The sequence below is a fragment of the Hipposideros armiger genome, unplaced genomic scaffold (genome assembly GCF_001890085.2).
Source record: "Hipposideros armiger isolate ML-2016 unplaced genomic scaffold, ASM189008v1 scaffold_282, whole genome shotgun sequence".
In the NCBI taxonomy this organism is placed as follows: Eukaryota; Metazoa; Chordata; class Mammalia; order Chiroptera; family Hipposideridae; genus Hipposideros; species Hipposideros armiger.
In genome coordinates, this window is record NW_017731632.1 from 2,518 (window position 1) to 17,229 (window position 14,712).

General features: G+C 59.3%; 1 protein-coding gene across 2 annotated transcripts; it reads left to right on the forward strand.

Annotated features, from left to right (window-relative positions):
- Positions 1-352: 352 nt before the first annotated feature.
- Positions 353-10,304, forward strand: LRPAP1 (LDL receptor related protein associated protein 1). Of its 2 annotated transcripts, none has more exons than XM_019658111.1 (8): positions 353-614; positions 3,418-3,637; positions 5,192-5,316; positions 6,069-6,189; positions 6,676-6,834; positions 7,350-7,432; positions 8,550-8,726; positions 9,955-10,304. In XM_019658111.1, exons 1-8 carry the CDS (start codon positions 423-425, stop codon positions 10,015-10,017), a joined length of 1,140 nt encoding a protein of 379 aa, XP_019513656.1. In that variant the 5' UTR covers positions 353-422; the 3' UTR covers positions 10,018-10,304. The 2 variants fall into 2 exon arrangements, with proteins under 2 accessions (XP_019513656.1, XP_019513655.1); XM_019658110.1 differs by having other exon boundaries at positions 358-614; positions 3,493-3,637.
- Positions 10,305-14,712: the final 4,408 nt, after the last annotated feature.

Consider the following 14,712-nt stretch of genomic DNA (forward strand, 5'->3'; position numbering starts at 1 on the left):
AAGAGTCCACATCAATCAGGAACAGCTAGACCCGGTCCCGGTTTCCGATTTACACTTTCTACGGAGTAGAAAAGAAAGGGGCCTCGGTTCATTCGGCTCCCGGGATCTGGGCGGCCGAGTCCTCTCTCAACAAAACGCCTGGCAACCCCGCAAGCTCAGTTAGGGCCGCCCTAGCGCAGTCCGCCGCCGGGGCGGGGGCGCCCGCCGGGCGTCAAGAGATCGCGGGGTGGTTGCCTGAGAAACGCCCACGTGCCTCCGCAGGGTTTCCTGGGCCTTGTAGTCAGCCGGCGGCCTGGCGTGGGCCGGCAACGCGGGAGAAACTACAACTCCCAGGAGGCGGCGGGGCGGGGCGGGGCGGTCCGGGGCGGGGCCTGACGAGACCACTCGGGGCCCGGGCGCGGGGTCTCGGCAACGGGAGGAAGATGGCGCCACGGAGGGTCGGAGCCGGGCCGCGCGGACTCCGGGCGCCGCCTGTGCTGCTGCTGCTGCTGCTGCTGCTGCTCGGGCCCTGGCCGGCGGCGGGCCACGGCGGCAAGTATTCGCGGGAGAAGAACGAGCCCGGGGGGGAGTTCCGCATGGAGAAGCTGAACCAGCTGTGGGAGAAGGCCCAGCGGGTGAGCGGCGGCCGGGGCCCCCTACCTCGGGGGTCCGCGGGCCGTGACTGGGGGTGCGATTCCTGCCTTGGTGCGCAGATGCCACGGTCGCGGGTTCGGGGTCCTCCGAGAAGACACTGAAACTCACTTCCTGTCCTGTGAGACGAGAGAACAACTTGCGTTGCTTCATCCCGTCCCAGCATTCACGTTCCGTGAAACTGTCCAGTTCCTCTTCGGCAGAAGTGCTTGGAAGAGCTGCAGGCAGGACGGGAGGAAGCAGGGTTACTTCTGCCCAGTCTTGTGGGGCTTGTGACATATTCGGGGTGTTGCAAGACTCCTGAGCAGGGGGGTGCGGGGGCGGGGGGTGCTGTCCTTGGAGCTTGGGGGGGGGGTTGTTGGGGCAAAGCCTCTTAAGAGGTTCCTCTGTGGGCCGCAGCCGGGTTCTGGTGCGGTTTTTCTGGTTGGTGTCACAGGGTGACAACCCCAGCAGACCCACAGGGTGCCACTGCAGAGCACTCAGTGACATGGCTCTGCGAGCTCCAAGCCTGTCAGGGTGCCTGCCCTTTCCGGGTGTGGAAGCACTTGTCCTCCCAGGTGGCTTCGAAGGCCAGAGGGGGAGGGAACATGTGTCTGAAAGCCCCGTCCCTGTGTGTATTTCCCTTCCCTCGGGGCACCACATCCCTCGGCTCCAGGGCAGACTCTGGAAGGGCAGGCCAGGTGGCCGCCTCGCCTGCATGCCAGGAGGTGGGTGGGGCCGTGTTCTGTCCTTGGCGTTCCTTCCCTGAACTGCCAGTAAGACTGAAGGCTGGAAGGTGAGAGTGCCTGGGGGTCCCCGCGGGGCTCGCCGCCTGGCCTTGAGCTGTTGTCTGCACACCGTGGCTCAGCCAGAGACCAGAGCTGCGGCTGGAGGCAGAGCCTTGGGTGGACACCAGTTCCCACTTCTTTTTTTTGGACCACTTTATTGAGATTTGATTGACTATAAAAGCTGTACATATTTAATGTACACATTTGGATGAGTCTGGAATCAAGGATACACCTGTGGGACCATCACCACCGTCCCTACCATGAACAGCACTTGTTTCTGCTGAGCTGCTTTGTCCCCTGCATGTACGTTTGTCTCACAATTGTTGGTTTACTCCACTGTTTAATCTTGGACAAGTTCTGCTTTGCATTGGGTTCCGATTAACTGTCCACGTGAGGCATTAACATTTAACTGTAATTTAAAGAGCTATTCAGAGAGTCCAGAGAGCGGCTGCCAGGTGTTCCCACGGGCCCTGGAGCAGGTGGTCCTGCCTCCAGCCACGGAGCACGGTCCAGCTGGGGACCAGCTCCAGGACAGGCTCAGACTCAGGCTGTCGGAGCGTCCTCAGCCACCCTCCACTTCAGGACCTGCCCGAGAATGCAGGTTCTTGGGGGAGATAACTGGTCTGAGATCAAGTAGGTTTGGAAAACTGGGCTCGACGAAGCTGATAGGTTCCTCAGAGCTTTTACTATGCTGATGTCACAAAGTGGTGTGGCGTGCACCCTTCCCCACCTCGCTGCCCCAGAACCCGTTTCCATGAACCCTGGTCTGACTGTTCTGGGCACATTCGGGGTCATACGCCTCTTGGAAAACCCACTTTACAAAGAGGAGCCCGACTCAAGAAAGGACGCCCCAGCGCCTAGCCCGGAGCTGGTCAGAGCCAGGCGCTGGGGCGTATCTGGAAATGGCATTCTGACAGCTGCCTGGCGTGGGCACACGGTGTGGCTGTAGAAGTCCACCATTAAACTTGAAGAGTCCCAAGGCAGGTTTTTTCTTGTGGGTTGTTCTTTTTTGTTTTGTCTTTTTTTGACACTTAGAATGCTTTGATCTTTCCAGTTAACACCATTTCTATCAGTAGCTGCAGTGGTGTAACTTGAAGTATTTCACATAACTAGTCAGTAATGACTTTTTTTAAGGGTAGAAGTAAGCAGAACCAGAGATATGAGTGTCAGGTTTCACACTTGTGTTAAAAACTCAAGAATCAAAACTATTTGGGGGCAGAAGTGCGGCCCAAGGGGAGCCCCCCCCCCCAGTCCTGGCACTGTGCCTGTCATCTTGGGGTCATCCTGGGGGTGGGGCCTCTGTCAGGCATGTGAGCGAGCTGAGTTTTAAGCTGCCTGTTTAGTTTAGTGACGAGAACCGTCCGGTGCCATTTCAGCTAGCAGAGGTGGTGCTGGCCCGCAACTTGGCGGGAGGCCTCTTGGGCCCAACAGGGGCGCAGGGTCTGTCAGAAACTAGAGGCCCGTCAGTCAGAAGCCAGCCGGCTCCCAGCTCACAGGAGAGGTGGCAGAGCACAGCTTCCCAGCCAGTGTCCCGGGGAGCCATGGGGTGCTTTTTTTTTTTTTTTAATTGGAAGTTTTCCATAAATTCAGTCTTCCGTGTTTTCTAATAGTCGCAGCTTATTTTTATGTAGTTACGTGATACAAGGACAAAGTCCTGGCCTCTTCTCCCAGCCAGCTTGCGTCCCCTGCCCTCTCCTTCTCCATTTACCCAGGTGCCCCATGGATGTCCCCAGGGTCCCGGTGGGAAGGTGGGCGTCCCGTCACTGGAGCTGCCCTGTGCAGCCGGCTTTCCCCGCTGTGCCCTAGCCCTCAGGCTGCTGACAGCGGGTGGCTTTCTAAGGACCTGGGATTTCTAGATCATTCCATGCTGTAGACGTTTCAGGAGAGCCAGTGGTCTTCACATGCAGGGCCAAGGTACACCTTTGAAGTTCTCCTGTGTGAGTGTGTGCAGGACTTGGAGTGTCCAGGACCCCGACTCCATCTGCTCATCTCCTCTGCCTCCTGGTCGCCCTTTCTCCAGGGTCCGTCTCTCCCGGCTGCATCGTTGGTCCGTCATGCGGCCGGTTGTCCGATGTCCTCTGTTCTCATCCTGCAGCTGCAGCTTCCTCCTGTGGAGCTGTCCGAACTCCATGCTGATCTGAAGATCCAAGAAAGGGACGAATTCAGCTGGAAGAAATTGAAGGCCGAAGGCTTGGATGAAGATGGAGAGAAAGAAGCAAAACTTATACGCAATCTCAATGGTATCTTCCTTTTTCTTTTTTTTTTAACGAGAGAGACAGTCACCCAGTCTCCATGGCCCCGGCTGCTTATTCTGGCTCAGGTTGTGGGTAGGACAAGGTCACGGGCCGTGCAGGCCTCAGAGGCAGTCCAGGCCGTGGCTTGCTGGGCAGGGAGCCATCTGGGCAGCTTTTTTCTAGTTTTTTCAGGTATAAGTTACACGTGATGACATACAGATCTCAGTGACACGGTTTGATGAGTTGGTAGGTGTGTGCGCCTATGTGACCCACCCCTGGCCAGGCTCTCAGTGGCTCAGTAGAGGAGCCTTCTGCAGTTTATTTAGGGAGAGGACCCGGACTGTTGTTTAACAGCTAGGAAACCCACGAGCTCACAGACAAACACCGGAATACACACTTCACGGCTCATCCTCGAGACCGCCAGTGGTCTAAGCTTGCAGGTGGGGTGAGCTGTAAGGCGCAGGCAGTATAGACAGACAAGGAAGTAAAGCCTGGATGAGCTGCGAGCAGCTGGCACAGCCGAGGGCGGACACGGCTAAGGAGCTGGCGTGGGGGCCTGGGCCATGGTGCCCCCCACGGGAACTGGCCGTGTCCAGTGCATGTCCAGAGGAGGGGCTGGAGTTGGGCCAGGTGGGTCGCTGGCATGGATGCTGAGAACTCCGGGGTGCAGTACTGGGAAGGGAAGCCCTGCACCCAGTTTCTAAGGAAGGCGGGCCTGGGGCTTGGAAGAGGCCTGGAGGGGACAGTGGCACCAGATTCTGCCACCTGGAGGACCTCCATCCCTTCAGAGCAGGGGGAACTGGGCAAGCCCACTTCTAACTCAGGAGGTGGATGAGTGGGAGGCAGTGCTGGGTGGGCAGGGACATCGGAATGGGCCCTGAATCCGGGGCTTGTCCTGAAGAGCCATGGCACTCCGGAAGTGGAGTCCAGCCCCACCTGGAGACCTGCTTCCTGGGGCTCTGCCGGGCGCCTGCCCCATGTTGTGTCAGTGACGACAGGGCACTGAGGGACCCGCCACATGCCCTGCCTGGCACCCAGGGCTGGGGGTGGGCGCTGAGAAGTAGCTCGGTGACTGGGCAGTAGCAGGCTGGCGTCCAATCTCTGCTGTTGGCTGCTGTTAACTGTTTGTTGGAAGTTGCTGACACTGGCATTTCTTTAGAAAGTCTGTTCCTCCAAAAAGAAACATGACTGGGTGTAGAAAAGCCCCCCAAGACACACCCTTGCACCCCAAACTTTCATCTCTCCCACACTCGCCAGAAACAGGCTGCAAATTTGGGTTATGAAAATCTGTGAAACTGTCGCATAAAAACAGCCTCACTGCTAACGACCTCTGTCCCATCTGGAGTTGCATGTGGTAGGAGCCCCGAAGCAGCCAGTGTGTGTTTGGGGGGGAGGGCCCCCCCGGGAGGGCCCCCCCAGCCACTGGACATGTTGGTAAGCGTGGGAGACGGGTCCCCAGGTTTGTTCATGTTCTTGTTCCACTTCATCCCGAGTGGTCACCACAAACGCAGGGTGCCTGCCCTCTGCCCCGCCTTCACTGACGCCGGGCTTCCCCCCTAGTCATTCTGGCCAAGTATGGTCTGGACGGGAGGAAGGATGCCCGAGCAGTCAACGGCAACTCCCTCGGCGACGGCGTGGAGCAGGACGGCCTGGGAGACCCCAGGCTGGAGAAGCTGTGGCACAAGGTACCCGCAGCGCTTCCCGCGAACCCGAAACGTGTGCCCCTGTGTCAGGAGTTGGACTGCTGGGGGCTCCTCTGCACTGCTTGGCATGGCGCGGTCTCCGTGGAACCCCTGTGCTCTCTGGCCATTCCTGTTTCCTGGGGCTCCTCCCAGTCTCCTGCTTGGAGCCCTCATGCCCGCCGGGTGCAGTTCCGATGCCGAGAACATGTGGCTAAGTGTGCACACTGGCGGTGTGCCCTGGGATGCGGCTCGGCGCTGCATGTGTGTTTATTGTAGTTGGGCTTGATCCTCTGGGCAGTTTCTGTGGTCCTGAGAGGTGCCCTCACCTTGGGGGTGCTGGGCCAACCCAGCCCTTCCCTGGGGGATGGGGGTGCAAACCTCAAATGGGCACCTGTATGGCCAGGCCGCAGGGCCAGGCGGTGGACAAAGGCCACAGTGCCCTTTGTCCCCAGCTCCTGTCGGATGTTTTGTGTACCACATTGAGTGGGGCCCAGAATTAGAATTCTCACACCAGCCCATGGTCCTTGGTCACGAGGGTGGAGCTGGAGTGGGGGGCAGGGGGCAAAAGGGAAGGACAGCCTATTGTACGGGGGGCTCTGTGGCCTCCAGGCTAAGCCCGGGACCTGCGGCTTATGTGGGGGGTGGGGGGTGGTCAGGTGGGATGACACAGTGATTGTCCCGTGGAGTGGGGGCACCCGGGGTGTGCACAGGTGAGCAGGCCCGTGGCAGGTGTGCATCGGTCGTTTTCCCCTCAGGCAAAGACCTCTGGGAAGTTCTCCAGGGACGAGCTGGACAAACTATGGCGGGAGTTCCAGCACCACAAAGAGAAGGTTCGCGAGTATAACGTCCTGCTGGAGACGCTGAGCAGGACCGAAGGTGCTTTGCCTGCTTGCCCTCCCTGGGTGTAGGCGTCCCAGGCTCCAGAATGCTCCGAGCGAAGCTGCGGAGGAGGGGCGCTCATGCCGTAGTCTCAAGTCCCCAGCAGCCCTCTGGGGGGGATCTCCATTTGGGAACCCATCAGGGTCCCTTTGACAGGTGCCAGGCCATGTTTGTTGGTCAGATGACACACTGCGTTAGTAACTCAGGTCACCTCTTTCGTCACCACGGGCCGCCCCCCACAGATGTGCGGTTTTGACTGGTGTGATCTCTGATGGTACCGTTGTTTATACTGGGGAGCTCCCCCCAAATCCGTGGCTCCCCACCCGCAGTCAGCACACTGGGGTCTGCCGCGGGGTCAGTGGGGCCATCTGGGAGCGTGGGTTCTTGCTCTTGCACCTTTGCAGGGGCCGGGCTCAGATCCTGGTGCCCCCACACCCTCGGGGCACAGGTCCTTCCTCATCAGCACTCTGCTGATTCCCACAGAGATTCAGGAGAACGCCATCAGCCCCGAGGACGTGAGCCACGTGCAGGCGGAGGTGCTGGGGACCAGGCACGCGGAGCTGCAGGACCGGCTGCGGGGCATCAGCCAGGGTTTTGACCGGCTGCGGAAAGTCAGCCACCAGGGTTACGACGGGGACGCCGGTGAGCGCGGGGCCCGCAGGTGGGCGGGCAGGGTCCACCGCCCCGCCCTGAGCAGGCACGTGGGGCTGCCTCTCTGTCCCTTTTCTTGAAAGTTACACGCAGCTTGACTTTCAGTGTCACACCGTCTCTTTCCCATTCGCCATTCTTCCCCTGGCCTCATATCAGTCCTGACAGCTGGCTACGCTGCCGTCACAGACAGCTCCACACGTGGCTCGTTTATGCCAGCGCCTTCTCACTGGTGCTCCAAGTCCCCTCCTCATGCCGGGACCCGGCTGCAGGCGCCCTGGGCGGTGTCCGAAAGTCAGCCATGTTTCAGTGCGTCCTTAATGCCCATGGAAGCAATGCCCAGTTTGCTTCCAGAAGACACTGAACACACACTGCATGCATGTTTGTGCTCACATGCACCCATGTACTGTGCACGCTCAGTCACAGTGTACTCGTGGCCAGGTGGGACATGTGGGCCCAGGCATCACGGGAGGCCATGTGCGTCTCTGAGACCGCCTTGCTCTCTGCAGAGTTCGAGGAACCCCGGGTGATTGACCTGTGGGACCTGGCCAGGTCAGCCAACTTCACTGAGAAGGAGCTTGAGTCATTCCGGGTAAGGAGGGCGGGAGGCCCTGCAGTCTCTCGACTTGGCAGCATCTGTGCCGTGGAAGCCCAACGACGTGGAAAGGACCCTGTTGCCTCTTGGTCTTTAATGGGAGCCAGTTAGCCGTCCACAGGGCCCTCCTCCTGTCGTCCGGCTGGCGGCTGTGCTGGACCACTCTGCACTGGCCATCCCGTGAAGCTGGCCTCCATGAGGAGGACCCTGTGGGAGCGATTGGACTGAGTGGAGGGCCTGCAGGGCAGAAGGGTCCCGGGCAGGAAGCGCCTTCCTCAGACAGGAGCCCAGCGAGGGAGCCTGCCTGGGCCTGTGGCGTTTAAGGTCTTTCTGAGCTGTGTGTGGGGACAGAGAGCAGGGAGGCCTCTGAGGACTAGCCGTCAGGACACGTTATGTCAGGAGATGGCAGCAGGGAGGTCAGTGCAGGTTCAGCAAAGGTTCGTGCTGGGCGTCTGCCCTGCGGAGTTTAGACCAGTTCAGAGGGACATGTGTTGTGAGCTTTTGTGGCCCCCGGGCAGGGCATGCAGCCCTATACTGGAGGCCCAGAGGAGGTGACAGCCAGCCCAGGACTGTGGTGTGATTGGCCAGTGGGATGCCTGACCTGGGAGCACGTTGGGTGGGCAGGCGGGGTGGGCAGGGCCGGGTCATGGAGCCTTCTGAAGGTGGAGGGCAGGGTTTCCCGGCCGGGGGCTGTGCCAGGCGGGATGGAAGGCCATGGGGACAGAGGACTGTGGGGTGGCTTGTTCAAAGCCTGAGCCCCAGGTGTCAGGCTAGACGTGGGAACAGGGCCGGAGAGAGCCGGATGGCGGGCGGGCCCTGTTCACAGAGTCCCCAGGGTCAGGAGTCAGGGAGGGGGCAGAGGGCCACGAGTGCCATCAGCTTCTAGCGGGGCGTCCCTTTAGTGGGCCCGTGCTGTTGACCCAGTTCCAAATGTGCTGCATCATGATGGGCTGGCAGTGGGGACGGTGGAGCCCTGTCACCCTGTGGGACCCAGTCCCCGCACCAGCGTGTGGCCTCTCTTGGTGTTCTGGAGGGTTTGTCAAGTCTGAGCAGACACCCAGGTGGCATTAAGAGCGTGCTGGGAGGAAATTCAATTGCTTAAACATGATTCTAGGAGGAGCTGAAGCACTTTGAAGTCAAAATTGAAAAGCATAACCACTACCAGAAGCAGCTGGAAATCTCTCATCAAAAACTGAAACACGTGGAGCGATTTGGCGACCACGAGCACGTCAGCCGGAACAAAGAGCGCTACGCCGTGCTGGAGGAGAAGACCAAGGAGCTGGGCTACAAGGTGGGCGTGCGGCCGCCGGGGCCTGTGCAGGGAACGGGCGAGGGGCCGCTAGGGACCGGCGCCAGCCGGCCGGAAGGCACATCCCTCCCGCAGCCCTGAGCGCGCCCGGCGTGGCCTCTGAGCTTCGTTTCCTCCTCTGCAGAGGGGAGGTGGTCGTCTGCACGTCGGGGAACTCGGAGGAAGAGCCAGACGAGCAGCCTGCTGCTCCCAGGGGGCTGCCCAGCCCTCAAACGGGTCTGGGCTTCCTAGCTCCTCCCACCCCCCCCGGCTGGTTTAGGGCTGGGACTTGTGTGCTGCCACTGGCACTCTCAAGCAGGTGACCTGGCGAGGGCTGTGGGCACGCGTGTGGGGCAGGCGGGCGGGACTGGATCCAGAGCCCTTCTAGCCACACAGCTGGCCTTTTGGTCCCTAAGGAAACGGGGACCAGCTCTAGGCAGCAGCTGGTGGCCCGAGTGGCCCTAGGCCAGCCGCTGCTTCTGCTCTATATGGGCCAAACTGCCCTCCACGGGGTGCTGGTTAGGTCAGCCAGAAACCTGGACACAGTCCCGACATTACAACATAAAGGGCCATTTACCCAGAGAGCCTCTGGTTTAGATTACCGGAAAGGGAGAGCGGGCAGTGGGACGACAGGAGCAGGTGGGCATGAGGACAGCCATCCTCTGGAGGGCGCTGGGGGAGGGACGGCTGTGCCTTTGAAACTGCAGGCCTTTGTTACCCCTGAAAACCAACAGAAGGCAGGCCGTGCGCCTGCGTTTGGCGGGGTGTAGGGAGGCCTGGGAAGAGGGCTCTGAACTTGGCATCCTAACTGGGATTTGCAGAGGAATGCACCTGTGACAGGTGTGGGCGGTGCAGGGAGCTTCACCTGACTGGAGAAGGATGCTGTGTGGGTTAGGTGCCTGCGGAAGGGAGCACGGGGGCGGGGTGCCCGTGGACCAGAGGGGCGCCCGAGAGCACGCACCTCCCCAGCGGGCAGCGTCCCACGGGAATCAGGCAAAGCTGTAGAAAGCTTGAGCAGGCCCTGCCACGTGCTGACGGGCCGGAAGAAAGCCTGAAAGTGACCTGGGCGGGTGGTGGAAACCGCGCCCCCTGTTCAGCATGCTCTGCATCTAGCTGTTTGTTTCTAGCTAATGTCACCTGTTTGAACAATTTATTGGTGACAGTTCTGGAGGTGACTGTGCTGCCCGACCCTGGGCAGGACCAGTAACAGCCTGCACTGTGCTGTCTGCAGGTCAAGAAGCACCTACAGGACCTGTCCAGCCGGGTCTCGAGAGCGCGCCACAACGAGCTGTGATGGACGGGCCGGTGCAGCCCCGACAACGGGCCAGCGTGCTCTGGGGCAGCGTCTGTGTGAACAGGACCTCGGGAGGGCGAGAAGGGGTCCTCAGCAGGGCGGGTGGCCTCATGCCAGGGGCGCCTGGCAGGGGGCCCATGAGATCGCGTCCCAGCCGGCCCCCCAAGCAAAGCTGGCGTCCCAGCGGCAGGAACGCGACTCCCAGCTGCCTACTGGGAGGCGGTCCTCTGTGCTCCAGCATTGGAGTCAAGATCTCATAAAGCTGCCCCTGGGAACTCTGTACGGAAGTCCTGTAGAGTGGTCGCATGTTTACCTGTCGGTGACCTGACTCGTCACTCAGCGAGCGCGCGCTCTCTCTGTGTCTGCGTCTTTGCCCCTCAGCGCCAGCTAGCCCGCGGTGACCTCAGCCCCAGGTGTGGTGAGTGGCTCTGAGTCACTGCCAGCCTGAAGGCCCTGTTTAGCACCCCACACGCCATCCACCCTCATCCTTGTCCTCTGTCGCATGAGATGAAGGAAGGGCTGACAGGCTCTGCGGTCAGGCCAGGCTCGGTGGGCATTTCTCTGCAGGTTGGGGCCGGTCAGAGCCGAACCTACAGGGCCCGTGTTCAGCAGAATTGCCTGACTCAGGGCCGAGCTCCGGGAGGGCAGCGCTCTGACCTTACAGCTGGCGGTGTCGGGGGGGGGCGGCTAACAGTTCCCAGGTTTGAACCTGTAAGAGGGCTGACCCCACACCCAGGCTCCGCCAATGCTGGGATCCGCCAAACACAGATGTCCATTCTTCTAAAAGATCAAGGCCAAGGGCAGCATGCTAGGACTTTGTGTGCTGGAGTGCTGTGAACAAGAGCAGGCAGGTGGCCCCCACAGCAGGTGTCACTGCAGCCCCGGTCCTCCATGGTCACTGGGCAAGGGCTCGGCCTTCCTGGCAGGCCCAGCACCATGCCCTGGGCCTCTGCGTCGTGTCCACCCCTCGTGTCCTCCAGCTGGTGTGTCCCTCTGGTGGGTACGTGCTGTTCACTCATTTCCAAATGTGCTGCTTCATGATGGGGTGGCAGTGGGGACCGCAGAGCCCGCGGCCTCAGGGCTGTCCTGGGTGGGCCACACGGTGAGGGGCTCAGTAGGGAGCTGCCTGCTGTCCCTCTCAGCCATCAGCAGGCCGCACAGGCAAGGCTGGGGTGACAGGCCACTGAGGCGCCGTGCCCGAGGCCCAGAGAAGTGCTCATTGCCAGGCTTCCGGGGTGCTGCCTGTGGGGCTCTGAGCTCCAGGCCACAAGCCAGGTACTGAGAGGCCCCGTGTGTAGGCACAGCCCAGCCCCCATGAGGGCGTGTTGGGGGGGCGGGGGCGTAAGGCCAGGCCCAGGCCATGGAGGCGACCAGAAGGAGCTGTGACAACCCAGCAGGAGCGCCTCGCCTTCCGCAGTGGTTTGCGCCTCTGCCCCTGGAGGGAGCAGAAGCTCCCAGGGCAGGGGCCACACTGTTCCTAGCTTCTAAACGATGGCCTTGAAGTGCACAAAACCAGCCTCCCGCTCACTGGGTCACCCCAAGTGAGTGCTGGGGGGCCCCCACCCCTGGGAGGAGACGAGCAGGATCCGAGGACCACGCCTCCTATAACCATCCTCTTGGCTTGTGTCCCCCGAAATCCATACGTCGAAGCCCAGCCCTCACGTGATGGTATTTGTAGATGGGACCTGTGGAGGCGGTTGGAGCATGGGGGTGGCGCCCCCATTACGGGGATTAGCGCCTTCTGCCACCCTCCCGCCATGCGAGGTGACAGTGAGACGCGAGCAGCCTGACCCAGCCTCTGACTCCACCCAGCTGCTGATGCATCCGTGTCCCCGCACACCACCTGTCGCTTCTTCACAGACGCTTGATTTCCATTTCTGGTTGGAGTCAAGGTTCATTTTTGTCCTTATGTTCCGGCGACGTGTGTCATATAGACTTTTTCCCTGTGTTGATTGGGTTTGGTGTCTTTGAAAAATCAAGCATGTGGATGTTTCTAGACTGCCCTGTTCAGTCACGTTTGTCCTTGTGCCAAGGCTGCCCGGATTCCAGGGGCTTCACAGTAAACCCTGCGGTCAAGGCTTATTAAGGGCTGTAAGGGTGCTGTGCATTTTCACATCACGTTTTAGAGTCAGCTTCTGGATTCTTGCAGAAAAGCCGACTAGAATTTGATAGGATTGCCTTGACTGCACCGGTCAGAGGGAGACGTGACTTCACAACCCACTCCCCTGACCCACTCACCGAGCTTGTCTTCATTCTCTGGGCGAGGCACCATTTCTGGCACAGGGCCTTGTGTGTTTTCATTGGATGTACTCCTAGGTATCAGCTATCTTATGCTGTTGTGAATGGTATGTTTTTTTTTTTCATTTTTTTTTAAAGATTTTATTAGGGAATTGGGGGAGGGGAACAGACAAGTTGCTGTGCTTTTGTTCTTCAGTCTAGTTGTGGAGGACGTCGCTTCACTGGCCCATGTTGGTATTACCGTTGCGCTCTTCCCGGGTGAGGCAGTCACTTGCTGGCCATGGACGGCCACTCACGGTAGCTCACGGCAGCCCACTGCAGCCTTTGCTGTCACCGGTGACTCACGGCAGCCCAGCTCCAGGTCGAGCTGCTGTTCACCATCTTAGCTGTAGAGGGCGCAGCGTCACTGGCCCACATGTGGAATTCTAACTGGGGCCCTGCTGCTCAGAGCTGGCATCCCAAGTCAACTCCTAACCAATGCCCCACACAGCCGGCCCCTTTATTTCATTTTTTAATTGTTTCGTATAATGACGTTATGTCCTGTCCCCTCATTTCACATATTCTACATCCTTACTCGTGTCACCTGTCGATATGACAGCCACCTCCTCCTCGCCAATCCGTTTACCTCACCGCTCTGTCTGCAGTGGCCGAACTCGCCATCCTTACTGGACTCCAGTCTCTGTGGAGTCAAGTTCATGTGTTCACAGCTGGGTGTAATGTTGGCCGAGGGGCTTTTCTGGATGCTTCCATAGGTTAAGTGCTTTGTGTGCATCTGTTGAGATGACTGAAGGTTTGCTCCTTAACGGAGTTACTCTGATGACTCATGGATTTTCGATGCTAAAGCATAAAGTGACCTGGCAGTCCCATGTCGGTCCCCTTGGGTCATGATGTCGTGTCCCTTTTCTGTGTGACGGGATCAGATGTGCTGCTGTTTGTGTCCTTGTGGGAGAAGCTGGCCTGTGGTTTTCCTGTCACAGCATGTCCGTCGTGTCCTAAAGCAAGGTAGCTGTCCCCTTCTCTGCTTTCTGCCACCATTTGGGCAGCGTGGGCCCTGTTTCTGACTCCAGTGTGTGGTGGGTACATGTGCAAAGCCATCTAGGCCTGGAATTTTCCTTGTGCTGAGGTTTTTGATTAAGGACTCAGTTTTTAAAAATAGATATGAGGTTGTTTAGGTTTTCCCATTCTTGTATCTTTTTTAAAGATGTTTTTGAAAGGCTTTCCTCTAAGTTGTCAAAACAATTGGCATAAAGTGGTTGGTACTGTCCCCTTACCTTCTGATAGCTGTTGACTCTATAGTGAAATGCCCCTTTTTCTTTCCTGATGTTGGTAATTTGTGCTTTCTCGTTTTTCCCTGGTCAGGCTAGCTAAGGGTTTATCGAGCTTATGGCTATTTTTTTCCCCCAGAACCAGCTTTTGGGTTCATTGATTTTTCTCTACAGTGTGTGTTTTCTTTTTCATTGACTTCTGCTCTTACCTCTTACATTTTATCTCTCTCCTGTTTAATTTACTATCTTTGTTCTCGCTTCTTATGATAGAAGCTTAGCCCATTGGTTAAGAATATAGAAGAATGGACCTCTCTGGAGGAAGGGCAAGCGTTTGTGCGGTCCCGCCCCACCCCCACCCCACCGCCATGCACCAGGGCAGAGCCCTGCCCTCAGCCTGGAGGGCCAGAATCCTTGGCTGGAGTCCTCACTCCCCTGCCTCTCCGCACCGCCGGGCCCCACGGTGCCACAGTGGAGCATGGACGCTTGGCCCCCGTCACAGCCTCCTGAGCACACACTCCCTGTCTGCCCTCACGTGGTGCCTGTGGCCCAGCCAGCTGACCCCGAGGGCACTGTGCTTCCACAGCCCCGCCCACATCCACGCATTGCCAGGTGGGTGTTTCCAGCTGCAGGGCAGAGGGCGAGGGGCAGACAAACCTGCAGACAGGACATTGCCCACATCCTGCAGGTTCCTGGGTCTAGGCCCCTTCCTGGATGTCTCATGCATCCTCGACCCCACGTTTGCATCGCAGCAGCCTTGCGGAGACCCCAGGCGCCAGCCACTCAAGGGTACTGGTCAGGCCCAGGAGCCCTAGTTGCCTGTCCCAGCTGCTCAGAGCCAATGCCTGCACCCCGAGGGGCCCAACACCACTGGAGCCCTGGACTGGGGTGTGCCCGCCAAGGTTCCCCTGCCCCCCCAGCTTAAAAGGCGAGTCCTGCTCCCCTGGAATCCTGTCCAGGGGAGCAGTGCCGTCTAGGCAGAGAACCTGCCCCCCGGCTCAGGACAGAGCCCACTCCTGCCCTGACAATAGCTGCCCCAGCGGTCAGACGTCAGCTCAGCTGGGAGGATGGTGTTCGGACCTCAGCTGGGAGGAGGACATGAGTGTCAGGCTCCCACGGACTCCCTGGGCTGGGGCGTGGGCGGGAGGGAGGAAGACGGGCTCCAGATGATGGACGGGTGGTGGGTGATGGACGG

Excerpts from the sequence above, each read along its gene's own strand:
- LRPAP1 (XM_019658111.1), top strand. The coding sequence starts at position 423 with ATGGCGCCACGGAGGGTCGGAGCCGGGCCGCGCGGACTCCGGGCGCCG. Across the intron at positions 6,190-6,675 it reads GACGCTGAGCAGGACCGAAG|AGATTCAGGAGAACGCCATC; the intron begins GTGCTTTGCCTG and ends TGATTCCCACAG. Across the intron at positions 6,835-7,349 it reads GGGTTACGACGGGGACGCCG|AGTTCGAGGAACCCCGGGTG; the intron begins GTGAGCGCGGGG and ends TGCTCTCTGCAG.